At 37.5% G+C, this 27406-nt stretch overlaps 1 protein-coding gene across 2 annotated transcripts in view; it reads right to left on the reverse strand.

The window, feature by feature from the left end:
- The window catches only part of BRINP1 (BMP/retinoic acid inducible neural specific 1), a 229445-nt gene that overhangs the window by 56613 nt on the left and 145426 nt on the right, over positions 1-27406 (reverse strand). For both annotated transcript variants that reach the window (XM_007528939.2, XM_060200052.1), the window contains exons 4-5: positions 19690-19859; positions 14951-15056 (exon numbers count right to left, since the gene is read on the reverse strand). In XM_007528939.2, the coding sequence (XP_007529001.1) occupies positions 14951-15056; positions 19690-19859 (276 nt within the window). The remainder of the gene's footprint in view (positions 1-14950; positions 15057-19689; positions 19860-27406) is intronic.

Raw genomic sequence — 27406 nt, forward strand, 5'->3', positions numbered from 1 at the left:
ATCATGCAGTCTAACACAAAGTAAGTTTATTTTTGCACCAAAGAAACATTTTAAAAATATCCTTTAACAGTTATGCGATCTATCAATTCCACTCTTAAGATACAAACCCTGCAACATGACAAATATTCAAACAAAAAAATTATCCGAATGTTCATAGAAGCAATATTTCTAAGAGTCAAAAAATGAAACAATCAATATATTCATTAACCTGAGGATGGTAAAAAATGTGTTAGAGCCTTACAATGAAATATTAATTAATCCATAAAAGAATGGCACACTAATACTTGGTACAGTGTGGGTGAATCTTGACAATGTTTTGTTGAAAGAAAGAAGCTAGGAAGTAAGGTCACATATTATATTATTCTTTTATATAAAATGCAAAATCATGAAGACAAAAAGATTAGTAGTTGCTAGGAATAGAGGGAGTAGGGAATAAATAGTGGCTGCCTAGTCCTCAGGAAATTTCTGTTTGAGGTAGTGAAAAGTTCTGGAGCTAGATGGTGATGATATTTTTGACATACTATAAATATACCTGATATTACCAAATTGTATACTTTACAATGGTTCAGATGCTACATTTGCAGTACTTTTTTTTTTCTTTAACCACAATAAAGCCCTAAGATTCAAGAAAGATAGACTTGTCAGACTGGCATAGTGTAATGATGACTCTTTAGTCACTATCAGGCCACCCCATCAGCTGGGGCCCTAGTTGAGGAGACCAAAGTTTATCACTGTGCTGCCTCCCGATCCACATGTTTCCTCCTCTTTATGAATAAAAATTATGAAAAAAAGATAGATAGACTTGCCAATCCAATCCAACTAACTTCAAATCAATAAAACTTAACAGAATACCTCCTATTAACAAAATGCAGAAATGTAGATAGCTAGTGAAAAAATTTAAGAAAAATGGTTTCAACTCTTAGGAATTGATTACAATTAATTAGAAAATATTTACAATCATACACATAAGGCAGGAGAAAATATATCTTGGGTAAAGTCATATGGAATGTGTAATTCACACCATAAAATGATAATTTATTTCTGACTCCTATGAACTCTGGGGTGGGGAAATGAGAATTATATGATTTAATAATCTTTTAAAAATTAAATATGTACTGGATTTATAGAAATTTGATGGGTGAGAGGCACGAGTGTGATGACTCTGTTATGGTCCCTGGTCAGAGGCAGCACTTTTTTAAAAAAAAATTATATTTTATTTATTTATTTTCCATTTTGTTGCCCTTGTTTTTTATTGTTGTTATAGCTATTATTGTTGTTTTATTTATGTCCTCGTTAGATAGAACAGAGCAAAATGGAGAGAGAAGGGGAATACAGAGAGGGGGAGAGAAAGAGAGACATCTGCAGACCTGTTTCATCGCCTGTGAAGCTACTCCCCCGCAGGTGGGGAACCCAGGGCTCGAACCAGGTCCTTCTGCTTCACACCATGAGTACTTAACCCACTGCACTACCATCTGACTCCCCAGGCAGCACTTATTTATTTATTTTATTTTATTTATAAAAAGGAAACACTGACAAAACCATAGGATAAGAGGGGTACAACTCCACACAGTTCCTACCACCAGAACTCTGCATCCCATCCCCTCCCTTGATAGCTTTCCTATTCTTTAACCCTCTAGGAGTATGGACCCATACTCCTAGAGGGTTAGGTTGTAGGATGCAGAAGGTGGAAGGTCTAGCTTCTGTAATTGCTTCCCGGATGAACATGGGTGTTGACAGATTGATCCATACTCCCAGCATGTCTCTCTTTCCCTAGTGGGGTGGGGATCTGGGGAATCAGATGGGGTGGGGTTGGTGGGTCTGTCTGTCCAGGGAAATGTGTTTGGCATCATGTTAGCATTTAGAACCTGGTGGCTGAAAAGAGTTAACATATAAAGCCAAACAAATTGTTGACTAATCATGAACCTAAAGGCTGGAATAGTGCAAGTGAAGAGTTTGGGGGGGGTGGTCTCTGTTTTGTAGATAGCTAGTAGGCATATTTTAGTTATATTCCAAAAGGCCTGTGGCTATATTAGGTTTTTTTTTTTTGGGGGGGGTCAAGGGGAGGAGGGATGGGACACAGTTTTTGGTGGTGGGAATGGTGTTTATGTACACTCCTATTGATTTGTAATCATATAAATCACTATTTAATTAATGAGAGGGGAAATATTGATTGAATGTCTCAAATATTTTAATGCACAGACCATAGGCTGAGTCTTTGATATGTTGACTCTCTTTAAAACTTAGACCAGGGAGAACAGAAGCAACTGGTGGCATAGCTAAATATAAGTAATGTCAAAGGACATAAATTATGGTGATGTTGTATATGATACAGCAAATCCTAACAAAGGGATATTTCAAAGTTAACCCAATTGCCAAATAATGTGATTATAGCAATAACTATCAACTGCTTTCTTAAACCCTAAGACAGTAGGAACCTCCCACTACCTCGATAAGAGCCTACATTTCCCCCAGTCCTGGAACCTCTAGGGTGGGGCTCACTTTCTTGCATGCTTCTCTCAATTCATACTAAATGACATTGCATCTGCCTATCCCAACCTAATCAACTCAGCATGCTTCACTTCAGACTGTGTCCAGAGACGTCAGGCATGGAATGTCAACCCTTCACCCTCATTACTTCGGTGAGACTTTTCCTTTCATAGGATTCCCTAATTCCATTCCAGGTGTTCACTTGATAACAAAGTTGCAAAACCTAGAGGCAGCACTTTTTATATGCATTGTACCTTGCAAAACCTTAGTTCTAAAGGTTTAGAACATCTGTTGTAAAGGTATTTGACTTTTTTTATGGACCTTGATTCATCTGAAAGTATGATAATGGTTTATATGGAAATGGCACATCTATACAAATACACAACTGAGCAAATAAGTTTAATAAAATATGACTTTCTAAAGGGAATAGTAGAACCTATCAAACAGGATTATATGACTACTTCTCATTTAAAAACCATGACTATAACTAATCTATGTGTATGGTCCAGGCTGTGAACAATATGGTATAGCTCTTAAACAAACAAACAAACAATCAGAAACTGGCAGTTAGTGGAAGGATTTGAGCTCATGTTTTTGTTCTGCCACCTATAAATTTTTTAATGGTAAAAATGAATCTCAATTTTTAAACCTAGAAAATGTTTTTGTGTTGAAGTTAAATAAACTGTTGACATAAAGAAATAAATTCTATGTGTCATCCTTGAAATTATTCAATAAATTATAGTTATATTATTTACATTGACACTTTTAGGTTTCAGGTCAAGTGCTTTCTACATGTTTTCCAATGAAATGCAAAACTAGTGACTCTGCCTTCACAATGTCAAGACAATACAATGAGGAATCTATTCCAGTTTTGTGGATTAGATTACCTAGGAAAGCTCAAAATCTTTTTTAAAAATATTTATTTATTTACTTATTTATTCCCTTTTGTTGCCCTTGTTGCTTTATTGTTGTAGTTATTATTGTTGTTATTGATGTCATTGTTGTTCAGTAGGACAGAGAGAAATGGAGAGAGGAGGGGAAGACAGAGAGGAGGAGAGAAAGACACCTGCAGACCTGCTTCATCGCTTGTGAAGCAACTCCCCTCCAGGTGGGGAGCCGGGGGCTTGAATCTGGATCCTTATGCTGGTCCTTGCATTTTGCACCACCTGCACTTAACACACTGTGCTACCACCCGACTCCCAGAAAGCTGAAAATCTTGATAAATATCAAGTCTAAAACTTGATCATTATGAAGTCTGCTCATATCCTCCACATTCTGCTTGATTTCTGATTATGGCTTTAATTGATATTTTCAACATACTTCTCAAAGGAGCTTTACTTCTCTGTCTTCTATGATGGAGAACAGGGTGCTCCTTGACTCATAAAGAAAAACCAATATTTGCTTGTAGCCGGCTGGGTGGAAATCAGCAATTCCATTTGTCATAAAGGCACTGCTCTTTTATTCAACATGCTTTATAGAAAGAGTAACAGGAAGGCAAAACATGGACTCCTACTAGTGCTTTCCAGGTTCCTGCTAATAGGACCAGAGGAGCCTTAGTCATGAGTCATTATTTGTGACGCTGGGGTAAACCTTGATAAGAACTCACTCCAAAGTTGTTGAATACAGCAGGTACTAACAACAATCCATCAGCACTCACTCTGAAATCATGAGACCAAATGGGGCCTTTAAGGATGCAGGAGAGAACAAGGACATAGTCATGCCCTTCTCTCTCTTCCTATACTACTACTGTTGAGTGGAGTCTTTGTCATTCCATCCATAAATCTGATTAGTGCAGAACTCTTCTAAGACAAGAAAATTAGTTTTGAAATCTGGGACACTATAACCCAAAACCTGAAGAACTTGGGAAAGAGATTTCACTCCTACGGGCCTCGACTTATTTATCTGTATAGTGAAGAACATGATTTTTAACTCTTAGTTGATGGGAAGGATATAGATTTTTGATATAAGCAGAATGTCTGAGGAGGAGGAGTAGCTCTCAAATCTGTTATTTTAAACATTTACATACTATTTTTTTTCTTTTACTTTTCTTTTAGCCTCTAGGGTTATAGCTGGGGTTCAGTGCCAGCACTGCTTCTGGCTGACATCTTTTTTCATTTTATTGGACAGGACAGAGAAAAATTGAGAGGGGAGGGGAAGACAGAAAGATAGACACATGCACATCTGCTTCTCTGTTACTAAAGTGGACCCCTGCAAGAGAGGAGTGGGGTTGGAACCTGGGTCCTTGTGCACTTAACTGGATGTGCCACCACCTGGCTCCTTGTTGCAAAATAATTTTTTTAAATTACTTTGACTAAGGGTATGGTAAAGTATTAATTTACCAGAGTTGGATGTCTAATGTCCCAGAGGTCCCAGGTCCAATCCCTGGCGCCACCATAAGTCAGTGCTGGGTGATATTCTGCTCTCTATCTTGTATACAATAATAAAAAGTAAAAATTATTAGGCTGGGTTTTGGCACACCTGATTGAGCACACATTACATCATGCAAGGAACTGTTCAATCTCCCAGTCCTCACCTACACAGGGAAAACTTTGCTTGTGGTGAAGCAGGTCTGCAGGTTTCTCTCTGTCTCTTTCCTTTCTATCTCACCCTTCCCTCTCAAATTTTGGTTTTCTCTGTCCAATAAATAAATATATATATAGAGAGAAATGTAAAAATAAAAAGTTATCATTATGCCATTAACATTATTACTCCTGGTTCAGACGTTCTTGTTTGGATTACTAATTTTCTCTGATCATTTCTTTTTTTTTTTTTCTCTCTGATCATTTCTATGACTCTTTCCCATTTTTAGTCTCCTTCCTGAGTGATGATCTTTATTTTTTCTATTATGCTATTTCTTCTAGTTTTGCCCATAAAATGGTTTGCAAACATTTTGTGAAAAAGCACAATGAGAATGTCAGTAGTCTTCATTTACCAAAATAGACACTAACAGAATCTCTCCCCTATCTAAGCCTCACTTAAAAAAATAAGTAGAAGATTAGAGACCAACAATACTTTGAAAAGGCAAAGTTATGAAATCAGGTTGCCTGGATTAAAATCCCAGCTCAATCATATATTGAGTAATTTCTCTCCACCCTTGTTTCCTCACCTACAAAATAGTAAACTTATTTATGCTTCCCCCGTAGGAATAACCCGAGGAATAAAATTGGAATGAATACAATTACATATAATAAAATAGGTTAAATAAAATAAATTAAAATAAATTAGCATAGCCCCTGGCACACAAGGAAGCACTGAAGAAGATATATCTATGGCTGTTTATTCTACCTGCAGCTTCTTTGCTAGCTGGGATGAACCACCTACTGTTTTATTTCATTTTTTTATCTCTCTGCTTTATTCATATAATTTCATTTTGCAGAAGGTGTCAAGATGGAGCATGTCATTAAAATTTTAATGGATATGTATTATACATACAGAAATATGTACATATAAGCAATTTGTGTCCAATTCAGAGTTTTTACAAAGTAAACACGACCATGACCACCCCAATCCAGAAACAGAAAGTAATTGTTTCCCTTATAAATCTGCTTAATATCCCTCGGCCAGATTTCCCATACAACCTTCCTAAAAGTTAAAACTCTCTGGACTTCAAAAAGATGGATTTTGTGTTTGTTTGTTTGTTTTATATCTCTAGATTTTTATGAAAATAGAATAATTCCACACTATACATTCTTTTATATTTATATCCTTCTCTTTAATGTTATGTTCAAGTTATTTTTCATATTGTTGTGAGAAAATGTTATGTCACTTTTATATTATAGTCCATTGTTGGTATGGCAGTTTTTATCCATTTTCTTGTTGATAGGCATTCAGGACTATTTCCACTTTGGAATTATTTAGAACAAAGCTGCCATGAACACTCTATCATTGAATATAAGGTACATATTTTGTGGATGTATTTCTAGGAGTTGTAAATGCTGGACTGCATAAAGACAATGCATGGAATTTTTAGTAACAATGTGAACAAAGTTTTCCAAAATGGTTATACTAACACACACAAACTGACCCCACTCCCAGAGCAATTCATATATGCTCCTAGTGCTCTTAGTGCTCCCTATCACCAATCCTTAATTTTGGAGGTTTTTTTATTTTTATTTTTACTAAGTCAGACTAATTGCCGTCCTATGATATTGAGTAGCATTTTTCACTTACATTTTCTGAGGACTAGAAAACATAAGCACTGTTTTACGTATGTATTCAGCATGGGTATTCTGGCATGAGAAGCTCCCTGTTGATGGTTCCTTACCCATTTGCTTCTCTTTTTTTTCCCCGGAATCATTTGTATTTATTTGACTTGTCTTACTTCTTTATAGACAAAAACTATTTCTTCAGTTCATATTTCACAAACATTTCCCTTCACTCTACCTTACATTTTTCATTATATAACTTGCAATTTCTGATGAGTAGATATTCTCAATGATTATCCAGCATAAATTTCAATATTTTATTTTAAAGTTGTGCTTTTGAAATCTCATCGAACAAACATCAGACTATTTTAAAGCCATGAAATAATCTTTATTATATTTAGGCACTTTTTTCTTTTACCTTCCATCAAAAAAATGTAATTCTTGGGGGTTGGGCAGTAGTAGCTCTGCAGGTTGAGCACACATGGCACAAAGCACAAGGACCAGCGTAAGGTTGAGCACACATGGCACAAAGCACAAGGACCAGCGTAAGGATCTGGGTTTGAGCTCCCCACTTACAGGGAGGTTGCTTCTCTGGTGGTGAAGCAGGTCTGCAGGTCATCTCTTGATTTCTCTCTGTCCTATCCAACAACAACAACAACAATAATAACAACAACAACAAGGGCAACAAAATGGGAAAAATGGTTTCCAGGAGCAGGGGACTGGTAGTACAGGCACCCAGCCCCAGCTATAACCCTGGAGGCAAAAGGAAAAACAAAAAAGTAATTCCTTTTTTAATACCACTTTCTTCTGGCCCCTTACTTAAACAGAATGAATTATTCCCCTTTTCTGAATATCTGTAATAATATGATTTACTTTTATTATCTCTATTAGACTTAAGATTGCCTAGATTCACATGTGTTTGAATGTCCATCCTCTCTATCTAATCCCCACAATTGGTCCATTCAATCAACTTCTTTGGATTGACTGCTCTAAAATGTGTGTGTGTGTGTGTGTGTGTGTGTGTGTGTGTGTGTGTGTGTGTGTGTGTGTGTGTGTGAGAGAGAGAGAGAGAGATCAGATAGATATTTTTTTATTTCTAAAAAGATTTCTGGATTTCTACTTCTGCTACCTTAGTGTTTGCATAAAGGAATGCCACTGACTTTTGTATGGTATCTTGGTAGCCTGACAGCTTACTATATTGCCTGATAATCTCCAATATCTTGCTGCCATATTCTTTAGGTTTTTCTATGTATACTATCATATCTTCTGCAGATAGTGAGAGTTTGACTTCTCTTCCAATCTATAATCCCTTTAATTACTTGCTCCTGCCTGACTGCTAAGGCAAGTACTTCCAACACTATGTTGAATAGTAATGGTGATAGTGGGCAGCCCTGTCGATCTGAAAGGGAATGCTTCCAGTTTTTCACCATTGAGTATGTTGGCTGTAGGGTTGCTATATATGGACTCCACTATCTTGAGGGATTTTCCATCTATTCACATTATTTGTAGTGTTTTGATCATAAAGGGATTTTGTCAAAGGCTTTCTCTTCATCTATTGATATAATCGTGGTTTTTTGGTCCTGCTTTTTTTTTTTTTTAAATTTTGATTTGTAAAAAGGAAACACTGACAAAAACCATAGGATAAGAGGGGTACAACTCCACACAATTCCCACCACCAAAACTCCGGATCCCATCCCATCCCCTCCCCTGATAGCTTTCCTTTTATCCCTCTGTGAGTGTGGACCCAGGGTCATTATGGGATGCATAAGGTGGAAGGTCTGGCTTCTGTAATTACTTCCCCACTGAACATGGGTGTTGGCAGGTCGATTCTGCTTTTTAAAAATTAATTAATTTTTTATTACTGTATAGAGGGAGCTAGAGAGGAGAGGAGGAGATAGAGAGACAGAGAGACACCTGCATCCCAGCTTCACTCGTGAAGCTTGCAAGTGGGGACCGGGGGCTTGAACTTGTGTCCTTGCACACTGTAATGCATGAGCTTAACCAGGTGTGCCACTGCCTGGCCCCCTGATCCTGCTTTTATTGATGTGTTGGATCATATTGATTGAATTATGTACATAAAAGCAACCTTGAATTTCTGGGATAAACCTCACTTGGTCATGATGAACAATCTTTTTATTATACTGCTGTTGACTAGAATTTTGTTTACTATTTTAGCATCTATGTTCATCAGAGATACTTATCTGTATTTTTCTTTTTTCGCTGCATCTCTATCTGCTTTTAGTATCAGAGTGATGTTGGCTTTATAGAAGTTTGGAAGGGAATATCCCTGTGCTTTTAATATTTTGAAAGTTTTAAAAGTAGAGGGATTAACTCTTTCTTGAAGGTTTTGTAGAATTTGTAAATCATCTGCTTCAGGACTTTTATCCTTGTTAAGGTTTTCAATAACTGTATTAATTTCTTTGGCTGTGACTGGCCTGTTCATATTTTCTAGTTCCTCTTTATTTAATTTTGGAAGTTTGTATGTATCTAGGAACTCATCCATTTCTTCCAGGTTCTTTAGTGTGGTAGCTTATTCATAGGAGCCTCCCATAATATGGTGGATTTCTGTGATATGTGTTGTGATATCTCCTCTTCCTTTTACAATCTTCGTTTTTTTTTTTTTTTTTGGCCTCCAGTGTTATCGCTGGGGCTCAGTGCCTGCAACATGAATCCACTGCTCCTGGAAGTCATTTTTCCCATTTTGTTGCCCTTGTTGTAATTGTTGCCAATGCTGCTGTTGTTAGATAGGATAGAGAGATTTCCAAAAAGGATGGTAACACAGAAAGAGGGAGAGAAAGATAGTCACCTGCAGACTTACTTCACCACACATTATGTGATCCCTCTGCAGATGGGGGAGCAGGAGGGTCGAACCGGGATCCTTATGCAAGTCCTTGAGTTTTGTGCCATGTGCACTTAACCCACTGAGCAACTGCCTAGCCCGCTACAATACTATTTATTTGAGTCTTCTGCCTTTTTTATTTTGAGAGTCTGGCTAAAGGTTTGTTGATTTTGTTTACTCTTTTGAAGAACCAACATTTAGTTTCCTTTCTCTTATTTTCAATGTTATTCATTTATGCCCTAATTTTAGTTATTTTAGTCCTTCTGGTTGCTTTAGAGTTCCTTTGTTCGTTCCTCTTCTCCTAAGTCTTTAATGTGTGCAGTCAGGTTGTTTATTTGAGCTTTTTCTTGTTTTCTAACATGTGCTTATATGGCTATGAACTTCCCTCTAAGCACTGCCTACCTGTGTCCCTATTATTTTGATAGCTGGTAACTTTATTTTCATTGAATTCTTGAAACATTTCCACTTCTTCCTTAATTTCCCCCTTTGACCAAGTAGTTGTGAAGTAGTCTACTGTTGAGTTTCCATATTTTGAAACTTTTACTAATTTTTTGTTTGTTGTTAAATATTAATTTAGATCCACTGTGGTCTGAGAAGATGGCTAGGTCTATTTCAATGCTCTTGAATTTGTTGACACTGCCTTTGTAGCCTAACATATGGTCTGTCCTTGAGAATGACCGATGTGGACTTGAATAGAATGTGTACTCCAGTTTCTTGGGGTGAATGACTCTGAAATTGTCCAATAGCTCTAGTTTATCTGTCTCTTCATTTAATTCCCTCTTTTGTTTATTAATTCTCTACCGACATGACCTGTCAAACTGAGAGACTTGGGTGTTGAAATCCACTACTATTAAGCCCCTTTCTGTGCATGAGTTACATGTGTTTGCACTCATCTATGGCTTGGAGGGTTTCCAAAGTAATCCTAGTCCTATTTTGTTGCTTTCTCAGGTGACCTTCTTTGCCATTCCTAGTTTATTGGGGAAATCAAAACATAGCTAGTGCTACTCCATAGCCACATTTCCCACCATTTAGATCATCATAACTTTTTAAGTAAGAAAATTCCCATGACTCCTTCATAAATCCAATTTCCACTTTATAATATAAAGCTTTCTTAAGTTTTCTAAATTCATTCATAACATTTATTAATTTTAACTTAATATTCTCTGTTCACATGTACTTTCTTGGGCTGGGAACAGTGGTCTGTCTTGTCTGTCGCTCTGTCCCCATTCATGGGTTCTTCAAAGAAAAAAATCAATGGTGATTTTATTTTTCTAATTAAAAAATATATATTTATTTATTTTTCCTTTTGTTGCCCTTGTTTTTTATTGTTGTTGTAGTTATTATTGTTGTTATTGATGTCGTGGTTGTTAGATAGGACAGAGAGAAATGGAGAGAGGAGAGGAAAACAGAGAGGGGGAGAGAAAGACATCTGCAGACCTGCTTCACCACCTGTGAAGTGACACCCCTGCAGTTGCGGAGCCTGGGGCTCAAACCAGGATTCTTAGATCAGTCCTTGTGCTTTGTGCCACGTGGGCTTAACCTGCTGTGCTACTGCCTGACTCCCTACAATGTTGATTTTATTTGAACTTATTTGCATTCATTACCTCAGAGTCCGCCTAGTAATGGACTTCATAAATAGACAATTTCAGTAATGATTTGATGATTAATGATCTTCATAAAATCCTAGAATTTGTACTGAAAAGGACTAATAGGTAGCCTACTTCAATCAGAAGATGAAACAATCTCTATATTCTTACCAAATTATGTTTCCTTAGAACTCTCTGAAAGAGTCAATAAAATATGCTGTTTTATATGAGGGAACTTTGGCATTGTGATTTCTTTCTCTCTTTCTCTCTGCTTCACTATTTCTTCCTCTCTTTCATTCAGCCTAGAGCTGTGAAGCTCCAATGATAGCAAAAACAAAGCAAAACAAAATAAAATAATAATATAATAAAACCTCTCTTGTAACAGAGTAACTGCATTCTTCTACTGACCAATCTAGATGTGTGTATGGGAATACATGAGAGAAATTTACTTTATACAAGATTAAAAAACTGAGGTTCTTATACTTTTCACCATTTCTACAACAAATCTGATCCATTTGGTTCCTATTGACTAAGCTGACTATTTTTTTTCAAGTATTTGTGACTGTTATTTTTGCTCTGGCAGCTATGTGTCATAAAAGACTTTCTACAGAAAACACTACAGATTTTCCACGTCATTCTGAAGTGTGATACTGAGACTTGGATGCCCCACCCACAAGTTGCCTGAACCAATCAAAAATAGGACAGATTTATAAACTCCCTTTTTGTGTGGATAACATACTTCTTTTTAAAAAATATTTATTTATTTATTTATTCCCTTTTGTTGCCCTTGTTGTTTTATATTGTTGTAGTTACTATTGCTGTTGTTACTGATGTCGTCATTGTTGGATAGGACAGAGAGAGATGGAGATAGGAAGGGAAGACAGAGAGGAGAAGAGAAAGATAGACACCAGCAGACTTGCCTCAATGCCTGTGAAGCGACCCCCTGCAGGTGGGGACTTGGGGGCTCCACCCGGATCCTTAAGCCGGTCCTTGCGCTTTGCACCACGTGCGGTTAACCCGCTGCACTACTGGCCGCCTCCCAGGATAACACACTTCTAATAATATAACCAATGACAAATCTGGAGTTTGAGGAACTAAGGATTAGACTATAGTTCTTCATTGAGAAAATAAATTTAAAATTATGTATAAAAATAAGTATCTGGAAGGATAAAAGTTGAGGACTCCGAAGGTAAGGAACCATTTTAACTTTAATTACAATTTAGCTTTTCTCTGTTCTTAAGATCTTAGTAACTTTCTTGTGAAGTCACTTCTCAATTAATTGTAGTTATTACTCAGAGATCTTTTGATTTCGGGTGTGTATGTAGGTGTGATCTAATTCAGACTGGAACTACAATTCCAGGATGCAAGTTTTACTCTGTGTTAATGTCAGTTAAATATTACAGAAACAATTTGGTTGAAAATCTTGGTATATACAGGCAAATCTGTCTTACCAACTTTCTCATTAGGCATTACAGAACTCATGTGGCTTCTTTTGCCTAGTAGTGGGTGGTGGTCACGGTGGTGGTTATTCTTAATGCATTTGAGGGTTTTGTTTTGTTTTGTTTTAACACCAAGCCACTTTCTTAACCTGAATTTTTCTATGGACTTTCCTTCATGGTCCTTGGTGACACTATCAGGTCCTCCCTGCAGCACTTTCTAACTACCTTCTATAATAAATCATAAATGAAAAAATTTTCCAAAAGAACTAGAATATGGCCTAAGGGTTCCTTACCTTCAGAATCCTCAACTTTAATCCTTACAGATACACATTTTTATACATAATTTTAAATTTATTTTCTCAATGAAAAACTATAGTCTAATCCTTAGTTCCTCAATTTCCAGATCTGTTATTGGCTATATTATTAGAAGTATGTTATCCATACAAAGTCATACTAGGCCATGCTTATATCTGTCTGCCAATCTCAACTTTCTACCCACTGACATTCAGAGTCACCTTTATCATATACCTTACTAGAAGGTTACATTTTTTAGTTTGCTCAAAATTAAAGCTTATCATTTTTTTCTGACTCTAAAGTTAATGCTTGATCAATTGTTCCTGAGATACTTAACTGACATTAAAACAGGAAAGTCAGAAATGAGAACCCTGAAATAAATCTTCTGTAACCTCACCATCTAGATACAATATCTTTTTAACATTCTCCTTATCTTTTTACATCATTCATTAAGATCACACCATACATCCAATCAGAAATCACCTGCTTTTAAATTAACATTATATGAAACCATCCTAATATATTTTTGAAAATTATTTGTAAGCAACATTTTAGGATCTTTGCAATATATTGTATGGGTTCTACAAAATTCACCATGTCTTTTCATCTGGAGATTTTTAGGGTTTTTTTTTTTTTTTGCTATTATAAATTATGCTTTATTTTAAACAGCATGATCTGCACATGAAACTTTGCCATGCTCTCTATAATCTTCCTTCTTCACTTTAATAAACTAATAAGGTAAAATCATTATATTAATGAGTATATTTCTTTAAAAATCATAAATAAATGTGACAAAAACACTGTGGTCCTGGTTTACAGTATAATTAAACAATTACAAATATATAAATGTATATATAGAGATCAGCAAATTAATTCCTATAATCGTTACATTTATTTATTTATTTATTTACTTTAGTGAGAGAACTGTAATAGGAAGTAGGTGAGGAGGGTATCTAAGTCTAAGTGGAGACTATTTCATTATGAACTTGAAACTGACTCACTAAAGACTATTGTGTATTTTTGCTTTCAGGTATATATTTTGCCCTAATTTGTAGATACATGTGAACATATGTTCTATCTTATGGGACCTGGCCTATATCTAGGTTTTGGGACTTTGTTAGGAAGTGAGCCTCCTGGAATGGAATTAAGAGACTACCAACCCGAGTGATGAGGGTAAGGGATTGGCAATCCATGCCTGAAGTCTCTGTACACAGTCTGAGGTGAAGCATGCTGACATGGTACTTGTTGCATTGATTAGGCTGGGATCAGAGGATGCAATATCACTTGGCCTGACTTGAGAGAAGCATGCAGGGAAGTGAGCCCCACCCCAGAGGTTCCAGGATTGGGAGAAACATAGGCTCTATAGAGGAAGCAGGAGATTCCTGTTGTCTTAGGGTTTAAGAAGACTATAGATAGTTATTGCAATAATCACATTGTTTGGCAATTGGGTTAACTTTGAAGAATCCCTTTGTTAGGATTTGCTGTATCATACACACCCTCACCATATTTCATGTCCTTTGACATTGTTTGCAGATAGCTATGCCACCAGTTGCTTTTGTTCTCCCTGGAACTGTTACATTTTCACCAAGGGGTATCTTTTTCCCTAAACCTCAGCCAACACTGAATAGTCTCTTTGAGAACTCTGTTGAAAGACACGCACATATGCATGGATGTGAAGACCACAAACTGATAAAAAAAATATGAAAAATGAAGATTACTCAGAAACGAAAATTCTATAAAATGCCCTATAGTTCCTGGAATTCAAATAACACCTGTCAAAATACATTGAAAATCAAACACAATAATGTAGGCAATTCAGACGGTCTGATATGAAACTTTAATATATATTAGATCTGGAACATCTATAAATAACGCTGTTTAGACATTTTCATCAAAATAATCAGATAAGGCTCACATCCTCATACTTTATATCTCAAACTTAATTAATGATCATGAATTTAGTGTCCTATAAATGTTAAAATTTTTAAAAAGACATCACATCATAGCTGTTTTAATTTCCCCACTTGTAGTTTTCATTGGCTTTTCAGTCTTTCATCTCTGTGCCCTCTCTCTCTGCATCTTGCTTCCTGATAGTCTTGATTCCCCAACCCATGCTGTTCCTCCTCAACCCTTGTACCATCATTTCCACAGACATCCTACCTTGAAGGTGCAGTTTGCTCTCCGTGCTTTGCAGAAGGACAGAACTCACAGAGTCCAGATTGTCATAGCTGTTACAGCCCAGAGGCCCAGTACGTGTTTCGGTGACCTAAAGTATGGACATGAAATATGGCAAATGTGAGATAGGTGTTATTTTCTGTGACAGAGCTTGTAGAGCTGGTCCCCAGGTAAAGAACATTGGTGAGAGAAAATCTTGTTAGAATTAGTGATCTTTTTATGAGCTCCTTATTTGCCAAGGACCATGCCTGGATAATAACATTTGATTTATATGTTATATGAGGCTTTGTTTAAAACATACGATATTTATTTCAATAATAAGTCCTAGCTGGGTATTTGGGGGTGACCTGTGGGAGTCATTTGAACTCTCTAAGCTTCCATAACACTCTGAATTTAGTAAACCCTTTTTGAGAATACTGTGAGACTAGACACAATTGTTGTGTTCCTTAGACATGCCATATGTTCAATACCAGGACATCTAATTATCAAGTGCCTCTATAAATTATAATGAGACCATATGCAATATTATTTCTCAAAAACAAAAGCATCCCCAATTTTTCAGAAAGATGGTTCAGCAATGGGCACAATCAGTGTCACTGTAAAGGAAGAATACCAATACTATGACAACAGTTTCTAAAATATTGCCTAGAATATTTGTGGTGTTAGACAACAGAAGAATATATAATTTAAAAAATATATCCTTGACAAAAAAAAGTAAAAAAGGTCTACTAGCAAAAGAGGCTGCTTAAGTCTTGGAAACTAACTTCCAACTATTTAACACAATTACTTATGGGGTTGATAGATGTTATATCTACCAATAAGGACATGGTTACAACTGGTATACTTGGAATGAAGATTTGGGAAACAAATATAGGATTTTTCTAAATGCCATTTCACTCTCATTTCTAGCTGTTTTGTAACTTTCTCATTCTAAGTCTTAACTTTCCCATTTATAAAATGATAGAAGTTGTCTTATCCACTTCAACAGGTAAAAAAGAAACAAACAAAAAAACACATTTTAAGAATTTAGCATAAAAATAAAATCAAGGAATGATTGCTAGACTTAATTTTAAAATTTAGTATTGTTTTGTACAAAACAACAACACATTATTTAATGAGACTCAGAAAAAAACAACAACTACCTATTCATTTAGCTAACATTATCCAGGAAAAGAAAACCATAGGCAAAACTTCCCCCAGCTGACTCAGTTGCCAGTCTTAAACAAAGATATTAGTGAGACCAATTCCAACCAGCTTTTCTTGAGGTAGTATCAAGAAATAGCAGAAAAAAAAAAAATCAGTTCCAGACTGAGTGTAGATGACAATGCTATACTATAAGGAAGTTTTCTTAAATGGCCTCTGTGCAGTTTATATGAGAAATTCCTTGGAAGAGACAGGCTGCCCTTCCAGGATACACAAAAGAGGATTATCTTCTGACAGTTTCAATATCTCGATTCTGCATCCCATCTAATGGAGAGAGAACAATTTGATGATAATGAAAACTAGGTATTTGTCTCACTTCAAATCTGCTGGCTTAATAAAAATTCATTTCTCAGTGCTGAGTTTCTTAACAACATAATCCTGCCAATATAGGTGATTCTTCTTGAATAAACTGGCTTTTTTTGTTTGTTTGTTCATTTGATTCTCTCTTTCCTAAATTCATCTTCTCTGGCACATATTTTTTTCCCTTTGGTCAAATTCTGATATATTTGTCTAAGTATCTTGCAGTCATATGTACACTTTCCCACTTAAAGATATCATTGAAAACATTAACATGGGACTAGGTCTGCCTCTAAGGTTAGACTAAGATTGAAAAATGAAAGGCAGGTATAATCTGCTTTAGGAAAATTTGAGGTGCAAAACTATCTTCTCTAAAACCATCAGAAGTAATCTTACATATCAAAAACATTTTATGCTCAACAATTTGTTTGGCTTTGTATGTTAACTCTCTTTTCAGTCACCAGGTTCCAGATGTCATCAGGATGCCGGCCAGGCTTCCCTGGACTGAAGACCCCACCAATGTGTCCTGGAGCTCCACTTCCCCAGAGGCCCATCCTACTGGGAAAGAGAGAGGCAGACTGGGAGTATGGATCGACCAGTCGACGCCCATGTTCAGCGGGGAAGCAATTACAGAAGCCAGGCCTTCCACCTTCTATAACCCACAATGAGCCTGGGTCCATGCTCCCAGAGGGATAGAGAGTGGGAAAGCTATCAGGGGAGGGGGTGGGATATGGAGACTGGGTGGTGGGAATTGTGTGGAGCTGTACCCCTCCTAACCTATGGTTTTGTTAATTTATCCTTTCTTAAATAAAATAAATAAATAATTTAAAAAAAAAACATTTTACCTCATTCTCTTTCATAGAGGTAACCCCAGAATGCATTACACTGAAAGTGATTTCTGTGTTCTTTTTAAAAAATATTTATTTATTTATTCCCTTTTACTGCCCTTGACTTTTTATTGTTGTAGTTATTATTGTTATTGATGTCATTGTTGTTGGATAGGACAGAGAGAAATGGAGAGAGGAGGGGGAGACAGCGAGGGGAAGAGAAAGATAGACACCTGCAGACCTGCCTCACCACTTGTGAAGCAACTCCCCTGCAGGTGGGGAGCCGGGGGCTCAAACCAGGATCCTTGTGCTCAGGGTCCTTGTGCTTTGCGCCACGTGCGCTTAACCCACTGCTACATGTTCTGTGTTATTTATAGAGGTAATCCCAGAATGTACTGCACTGAAAGTAAATTCTGTGTTCTATTTCTAAATATCTGTGATCTATGACACTATGTTGAAAGCCCACAGCTATTTTTTTCCGGTGTTGCAATTTTAATTTATTAACTAAATTTACATATAAAACTTAAATCTAGTTTTTCAGAAGCCACATATTAAATAGTACATATAGCATGCAGCTCCTGTGAGGGTCAGTGCATACACAGAGCATTTCATGTGTGAACACATGGCAGTCTTCCTGTTTTATATAAATAAAATTTTATTGGAGCGTTCAGGCAGTGGCACATCTGTTGAGCACACAAGCTACCATATTCAAGGATCTGGGTTTAAATCCCTGGTCTCCACAAGCAGAGGAGGAATTTCATGAGTGTTGTAGGTATCTCTCGTTCTCTTTCTTCTATCCCCCCCCTTCATTCTCAGTCTCCCTATTTGTATAAAAAAATAATAAATGAAATATTTTGAGTCAGATGGTGGTTCACTTGGTAGGGTAGTATAGGCACATTACAGTGTGTAAGCACCCATGTGCAAGTCCCTGGTTCCCACCTGGAGAAGGAAAGTTTCATGAGTGGTAACAATATCACTTTCTCCTTCCATCTCTATCGTTCCGTTCCTTTCCCTCTCAATCTCTCTCTCTCTTTTTTAGAGAGAGAAATGGAGAGAGGAGGGGGAGACAGAGAGAGGGAGAGAAAGATAAGACACCTGCAGATTTGCTTCACCGCTTGTGAAGCAACTCCCCTGCAGGTGAGGATCTGAGGATTCAAACTGGGATCCTTACTCCTGCCCTTGCACTTTGTGCCATGTGCACTTAATCAGCTGCACTATAGCCCAGCTCCCGCAATCTCTTTCTATCCTTGGTCAATAAATAAATTTTTTAAATTGTATTGACACACAGCTTCACATGAATTTATGTACGTACTGGCTCTGGCTGAGTATGAAACTACAGTGACAACGCAGAACTATGGCAACAGAGACCATCATAAGACCTGAAATTCCGTATGTATTTTTGGTCTTCCAGAGGAAATAATTATCTGGCTCCCACTCTATACAGTAAGTCCTAGTCCCTGTGAATTCACTCCTTAGCTTTATAACTCTTTACCTTGGACTTTAGATTTCCATTACCTTGGACTTTAGATTTCTTACATGTAAAATGGGATTAGAAAAAAAAAATGCAGGGTTAGCCTAAGCATTGGTACTTTGAACCTTGCGAGCTCTGTGACCTTGTGCAAATCAATAAATTTTTATGACTCTGGAATGACATAATCCAGAAAAAGAAGAACAAATACCAACTCATATGACCTCACTCATAGGTAGAATTTAAGAAAAAGGACAGAAAAAGAAAGTGCAAGGTGAAACCTGGACTAATTTGTGGTGTACTGAACCAAAGCAAACGAGTCTGAGGAAAGAGGGGAAGACATAGGATGGAAGGACTCTGGGGTCCTGATGTATGGTAGTGGGAAATGACTTCAGTTGAGGGAAAGAGTGCCTTGCAGACACCTATCATGGGGAAATGAGAAGTCAACAATTGTGCTATAAACCATTAACCCTCCAATAAAGTGGAGGCTTTATTAACCATAACTCGAATATGATATCAGTTTAAATGTCTGTCAATGATGACTGGCATTAAAATATATATTTATTCCGCAATAACACATGTGGGACTTACAGTAATTATGTTAAAATAAAAAAAACAACTTTGGTGTTTTAACCTAGGAAAGGTGTTTGAAATGTATCCATATAAGAAAACTTTAGAAACAAATGAGAAAATGGCTGATAATTATGCCATGGTCATGACCATAGCCAGAGATTCCCAGTATGTCAGTGTGTGTAGTTTGCCTTACAACAACACTGATGATATTAAAGGATACTGACTTTAATCACATTGGCTAGGGAATGTGGGCTGTCAGATTCATGGATATGAAGCCAGTAATTTTACGTGCCCCCTAAATCTCAGAATACAGCTATCCTAAGAAACTTCCGTCCAATCCATCCTCAAGCTATTACCTTGATTGCTCCAGTTGATATCTGGATCTCATGAAGCCTTCTCATGGTGCCATCACGGTCGACAAAGTAGGACGATGCAAGCTGGTGCAAAGCTTCAACACTTTGAGTGGCATTTCCTGACTTCCTGTCAAGTCGGCTCTTGTCCATGTACATGGTCAAGGCCTCCTCCCCTGCATGGAAAAGGAAAGATGGTCAGACAGTCTGTTGAGCTTTGGAGAAGATAAGCTGGGTAAAAGCTCTGGAGTCTGGATGCTGAAAATAGCTTCAATATTCCCACTAATAGGATGCACATACCTTTCTGCCTCTGAAAATCAAAAGCACAAAGAAAGAGAATGAGTTCAGAGGTGACAGTAAATACCAAATTATGTTAGAAGATAAGTCATTGGGAAATTTTAGTCACCCATTCAAATCCCTACTAATCTATTTTATAGTTTCACCAGTATCAATTTCAGCACAACTCACACCCCCTTTTTGATGTGCAGCAACTTCAGTAAAATGATTAATTTTCCAGTTACTTCCCATTCTTTTCTCTACCACTTAGTTCTTGTCATCTAGTTCCTTTTTTTTTCTTATACCCCAGCCCCTGCCAAACCCTTTCGCTAACCATAGACATGTGAGTGGGTGGGTGAATGGGTGGATGTATGAATAATAGGCTGATGAAAAGATAAATAGTTAGACAGGTAGGTACATAGACAGATTAAATTTACTGTAAAGAAAGAGGCAGATAGGGAAAAGCTATGTGCCAAGAAAGAGGAAAAACTAAATTGTGAGGTCTAAAGCTCTGTATAGTAGATCTATTAGTTACTTCTCTGTTCCTTGTACAGAGCCCTGTGTCTAGTATGGTAAATAGCTTATTTTTTAATTTTTTTATTATCTTTATTTATTTATTAGACAGAGACAACCAGAAATCAAGAGGGGAGGGTTGGATAGAGAGGAAGAGAGACAAAGACACCTGCAGCACTGCTTCACCACTCGTGAAGTTTTCCCCCTGCAGGTAGGGTTATTTTTTATTATTATTCATTTAAAAGTATGTTGTGAGCAATAAACTTTGGTGATATATGTAATGTGAAATTGTATGCCTGTAATAGTATAAACTTGTAAACTACTATTTTTTAAAATTTCTTTATTGGGAGATTAATGTTTTAGAGAGGACAGTAAATACAATAGTTTATACATGCATAACATTTCTCAGTTTTCTACATAACAACATAACCCCCACTAGGTCCTCTGTCATCCTTTTCCAAGACCTCTACTATTACTATTAATTCATTAACAAAAATAAACTTATTTCTAATATGCTTAAATAGGTGAAACACTATGTTTCAGAAGGTGAAATAGAGAATATGTAATATCTAGGGAAGAGGTGATATGACAAGAAGGTTAGATATAGGGAGGAAGAGATAAATATGCATCTTCATCAGATTTTTCTTAATAGTACATACATGGATTGATAATGGTGCTAACTTGTGCACCTTTTATTTTGGTGACAAATGTTTCACTATCATTTGAGAAAGGAAGCTCCAAATGTGGCAAATAATTCAGCTTGATTATGGTGCATATTATTTTACCATCTATCAGCTGAGAACTTGGGGATGTTTCTTAAGCTCCCTGCTTTGCAATTTATTCATTAATAAAACTAGGAAAGGCATAACACTTACTCCAAAGAGTTATTAAAAAAATTAAATTAATACATGTAAAGTCCTTACACCAGTGTCTGGTTTATTTTGGCAATCAAAGGCCATTTGGAGTAGTAGTAAAAAGCAGCCCCTGGAAGTAGATTGTATGAACTTGATCTGTATGATTTGTGTCAGTTTGTTCATATACAAAGTTGGTAATACTAACTCTATTTATCATAAGTTTGGCATAGTAAGTTAATTATATAAATCACTGAAATATGCCTGGCACATAGTAAGCTCTTATGGAAATATTAACTACACTCATCTGATTGCTCAAAATATTAAATGTATCAGATTTATGCTTACCTATAATAAACCAGCTATTAGATATTCAGAGCATAGACAGTATAAGGGCTTTCCAAGGACACAAGCTGGATATCTAAGCTATTGAAATTTCTGAAGTATACTGATGAAATTTTGAGATGAAGAGATTAAAAAGTGCAATTTACTTCAGGAAGACAATGGTTATCCTATGAAGTAGATACAGGCTCGCCCGCAGGTAATTACTGTGTCTCATATCTTTCTATGACTGCTTTTGGAACATACCCCCCCCCCCACCCCGTCATTCATAGTTTTCCACATGGATTCTCCAGTCTTATTTTTCATTATCATATTCCTTTCTGTGTGTTCTAGTTCTAGTCAAATAATTCCTTCTGTCACCAGGATTTGTTTGTGCCATTTTTCCTCTAAGATTTTCCTCAGACTCATTTTTCTTCACTGGAATATTATTTTTCCCTCCTTTTCCTAAGTGTCAGACTCCTATGTATCCAGATTTACAAGATGAATCCAATGTTAACGTATCATTCTCTTAGCATGATTCCCCCCCCCCTTTTTTGTTATTCCTGTTTACTGCCACCAGGATTATCATTGAGGTTTGTTGCCTGACTAACAAATTAATTAATTACCCTTAGTGGCCACTTCTCTTTTCTTTTTCTTTGCTGGATAGTATAGTGAGAAATTGAGGGTGTGTGTGTGTGGTGGGGGGGGATAAAGGAGAAAGATAGACACAGTACTTGCTTTACCATTCATGAAGCTTCCCCTTTGAGGGTGGGGAGAGGGTTTTGAACCCAGGTCTTCACACATGATAACTTGTGCACATAATTGAGTGCACTGCAGTCTGTCCTTTTCCTCTCTTTATCTTAGTAAATTTCACCTATTTTTCAAAATTTTCTCAGGTATTACCTTCCTGATAAGCTTTTCCCAAACACATTATCACCTCAAAAGCACATAATTACCTGCCCTCTATCATTCTAAGGCTGCTCTACTCTGTTTAGCTCACCATGTATGCACTGAACTTTTTGTGTTTGCTGAGCACTTTGGTAGGTGTTAGGGTGACAAAGTCAATAGCAGACTGTTCCTAAGGAGAGAGTATAATGGCCCCATGTCCACTTGGTCGATTCCAAATTATATTCCTCCATGAGGATAATTTCTGGAACCATCCGTTCCACCCCAGTTCCATGGCTGCCAGTTCTTAGCAACATCGCCCCGCCAGATATTCGTCGGGATGCGGCATCATCTAAGTTCATTTCCCACGTCTACGCTCGACCGGACCTGCCAATATATGCGGATATCTTTGCCCACCCTGTCCAACGCTTGACGTCTCGTCACCCAATCTGGTCCCCTACGCCTACACTGAACTTCTCTGTTCCAGACTCTTGGAAACAGAGTTGGCAGTCAGCTGAGGTAAAGAACAAACACCTTATCACAGACCCCTGCAAGCGTCAACCCGGCTTCGACCTAGCACGTTATGATTGGGCCCTCCTCAATCGCTATCGAACAGGCCATGGCCGGTGCGCCGCTATGTTCCATCGCTGGGGAGCCAGAGACGACCCGAACTGCCCCTGTAGCTACAGACAGACTATGACCCACATAGTCAACGACTGCCACCTCTCCAGATTCAAAGGAGGTCTCACAACTTTACATCAGGCTCAACCTGACACTGTTGACTGGCTACGGAAGAAGGGCAAATGCTAGAAGAAGAAGAGTATAATGGCTATGCAAACAAAACAAACAAACAAAGAAAAAACTTTCCTGTTTGAAGTTCAGTCCCCTGTCCCACCATAAAATGGAGTTGGGTGGTACTCTGGTGAAGGACAAAAAATTAAAAGACTGTATATTTATATCTAAAATTATATATTTCTATATCTATACTTTTTCCTCACTGTAGATTCACTAAGTAACAAAGCATGTGCTGTCCAATGCAAAAAAGAAATGAATGTATCTATTGAGCAGTCGCAGTATAGCTAGTCCCAATGAGATGTGCTCTAAGTATAATCCACACAATAGTTTCCCTTCAAGATGTGGAAAATATGGAAAAAATTCTCATGAGTAGTTCATTGATGTTGAAATGATAAAATTCTGGGCATATTATGTTAACTAAAAAAGCATACTGTTAAGTGGATTCTCCCCTTCTCCTTAAAAATAAGTTCATAATAATTCAGGACTAGCTCACTTGGATAATGCAATGCTTTGTCATGTGTGGAACTCAGGTTCAGGTCTAGCCCCTTTTGCATTAAAATTAAAACTGTTGTCTTTGTCTCTGTTTTTATCTGGAAGAAAGAAAAAAAAACAGAAACAAAAACAAAAACCACCTCAGTCCAGAGTGTTGAAGATCCAGAGATGAACAAAGAAAAATTTAAATTACTCATCCTTGTGATTCTTTTTTTTTTTTCATGCTTCCTTTTTTATTTTTACCAGAGCACTGCTCAGCTCTGTGCTTATAGTAGTGAAGGGAATTGAAACTGGGACTTTGGAGCCTCTGGCATGAGAGTCCCTTTACATAACCTTATGCCATCTCTACCTTTCCATCATCCATCACTCTTGTACTTCTTTTTTTTTTAAATAATTATTTATTTATTCACATTTGTTGCCCTTGTTTTATTGTTGTCATCGTTGTTGGATAGGGCAGAGAGAAATGGAGAGAGGAGGGGAAGAGAGAGAAAGGGAAAGATAGACACCTGCAGACCTGCTTCACCGCTTGTGAATGATTCCCCTGCTGGTGGGGAGCCAGGGACTCGAACTGGGATCCTTACCCCAGTCCTTGCATTTTGTGCAACCTGCGCTAAACCCACTGTGCTACCTACTGCCTGACTCCCGACTCTTGTACTTCTTATATTGGACAATGCTGACCTAGTATCAGAGAGACCTACTGAGATATCTGTTCAGTTAAGTCAGGTGGATAGTTCAAGGTAGAGTGATACTCAAAGTAGTCCAGAAGGATTCTTGAGTTCCTTTAAAAATGTGGGACAGAAAACACTGAGGATCTGGTCTCTCTAGCTGCATCTCTTGCAGCTCACTGGATCTGCTTTATCTTATATGTAAATGTTCCCAGTTTAAACTCATTATTAGGACTCTGTTTTTATTATTCTGCTAGAAAACTTTTTTTTTTTAATCACTGAATATCTCCTCTGGTCATTTCTCCCAGAATGCCTTATTTTTACTTAAATTAGATTAAGAACCCTAACACTGTACATGTCATCATGTACATGTATCTTCAGTACACCATCTATCATCATCATACTGTGATTCCCTGTTTATATGTCTGCTTCCCTCTCTATGAGGTCAGACATTAGTGAAAGTCTTTGCTAATTTCATAGTGACTGCCTAGTACAATGTGGTAAAATCTATCACATGGTTAACAAATGATTGGGAGGGTCTGTGGGTAAACAAATAGATATAGGTGTAACCCAGTTTTATAGTGCTAACTTCAGACTTATCTTCATCTACTAGACAGTAATCTCCAAGTATAAGCATTCATCATCTTTACAGTTAACTTCTCTGGATGACACATGCTTAGATTTGAGATGATTTCAGAATAAAACACTTGGATTTTTGCTTCTCCACATATCTTTCATTGGATGTGTAGAAGGGCATTCTTCAGACTCTAAAGCAATCTAATAAACTGGGAATAAAACCACTTTATATACAACTAGACTTTGAATTCTAGGGAAGTTAGATGGCTTGGGGTAGTAAAGACTCTTACTTGATTATTCTTTGTAATGTTTCTAAAGCTTCTAACTCAGATGAATATTTGGGTGTTCAACTATGATTTAATGGATGAATAGACAGGTGGGTGAATAGATGATTGAATGAACAGATGAGTAGATAGATGAGTGGAGAAGGGAATGATTAAATACTAGAACACACTTGAAGTTCGATCCAGGAGGCAGAAGAAATAAGTATTTTGAGTGTCAAATCAGGTTCTCAAAGGTCTCTATGAAAGAAAAGGTGAAACAAGCCCAGTTCCCACTGGACTGAGAACTTGCAGAAGAAAACTTTAGATCAAGAGGGGTTAATGGGCTTCTCACAGCATTATTAAGACTTAATCTCTTGTTTATTAAGAGAATGTTCTGTTTAGAGTTGCTTTCCCACTTGGGCATTCCTGCAAATTGCCTCTTCACCCTGCATAGGCCTTTCTTCAGTCTCTCTGTCCTCTAGGGGGCTTTACCTCACTCTCTGCAGCACTTTCCTTGAAGGGGAGCAAAGTGCGACTCAGACACACAAAAGATGAGAGATGTGGCAAGAGCTGATGTTATCTTTTTTAAAAATCTTTTTTATTTATTGGATAGAGACAGCCAGAAATTGAGAGGAAAGGGGTAGATAGAGAGGGGGAGAGACAGAGAGACACCTGCAGCACTGCTTTACCACTCACAAAGCTTTCCCTCTGTAGGTGGGGACTGGGGGCTCGAACCTCGGTCCTTGTATATTGTAAAATGTGTGCTCACCCAGGTGCACCACCACTTGGCCACCCCTGATGTTATCTTTTAATCAATAAGAGACACTATTTCCAAGTAAGGAGTGAGAACTTTGGACTCCAGGGCTCTGCAGTATCTTTAGCTTCTTCCTAAGACCCAGTGACTAAACTCAAACCTTCCCTTTATCTAAAAAAGAATTCCCAAAATTCATAATGGGAAATAATAAATACACACATGTAAGTAGAAAACCATGTGCAACCATGCATAGAAATTACACACATAATATGAAAATACGTATGTTTAAACTCCTATATATACATAATTGTATAATTGTACTTACATCCATGAGTTCTATGTGTATATGTCTGTGTGCATTATGTATGCATGTACATCTTCATATATTCTAAATTATATAAAATATAGATAGGCATTTGAGAGTGGTCAATGTTTGTTTTACAGAAGCAGCATCTTTATGTCTTAATGCTTTTCAGCTACCAGGTTTTAGATGTTACCATGATGTCAAACTGACTTCCTTGGGCATGATGACCTCACCAATGAGCCCTATAATTCCACTTCCCTAGAGCCCGGCCCCACTAGGGGATGATAGGAACAGGGTGGGAGTGTGGATCGACCTGTCAATGCCCATGGCCATCAGAGGAGAAGTACAGAAGCCTGCTGATATCTCACCTTCTGCATCCCATAATGATCCCAGGTATATACTCCAGAGGGATAACAAATAGAGAAGCTTCCAATGGATGGGATGGGATACGGAACTCTGGTGCTAGTTCTCCTTTTATTGATCATTATTGAATCACTAAAAAAAAAGGCATATTAAGGCCAACCCTATTCATTTCTTTTTTTTTTTAAGATTTTATTTATTTATTTATTTATTCCCTTTTGTTGCCCTTGTCTTTTTATTGTTGTTGTTATTGTTGTCGTCATTGTTGGACAGGACAGAGAGAAATGGAGAGAGGAGGGGAAGACAGAGAGGGGAGAGAAAGACAGACACCTGCAGACCTGCTTCACCGCCTGTGAAGCGACTCCCCTGCAGGTGGGGAGCCGGGGGCTCGAACCGGGATCCTTACGCTGGTCCCTGCGCTTTGCGCCACGTGCGCTTAACCCATTGCGCTACCGCCGACTCCCAACCCTATTCATTTCTATATACTATCCTCACATAATCAAGACTACTACCAGAGTAGAGTCAAGATGGCTGCATGAAGAAAACACCTACGCTGACTCTCCTCAAGAAATCTCTTCAAATCATGTCATTTCTGAATGGAAGCACGATATCCAGGCCAGTAGGAAAGAAACTACAAAGGAGAGGACAAACCACAGTGGAAAATTATA

The sequence above is a fragment of the Erinaceus europaeus genome, chromosome 10, assembly GCF_950295315.1.
Source record: "Erinaceus europaeus chromosome 10, mEriEur2.1, whole genome shotgun sequence".
In the NCBI taxonomy this organism is placed as follows: Eukaryota; Metazoa; Chordata; class Mammalia; order Eulipotyphla; family Erinaceidae; genus Erinaceus; species Erinaceus europaeus.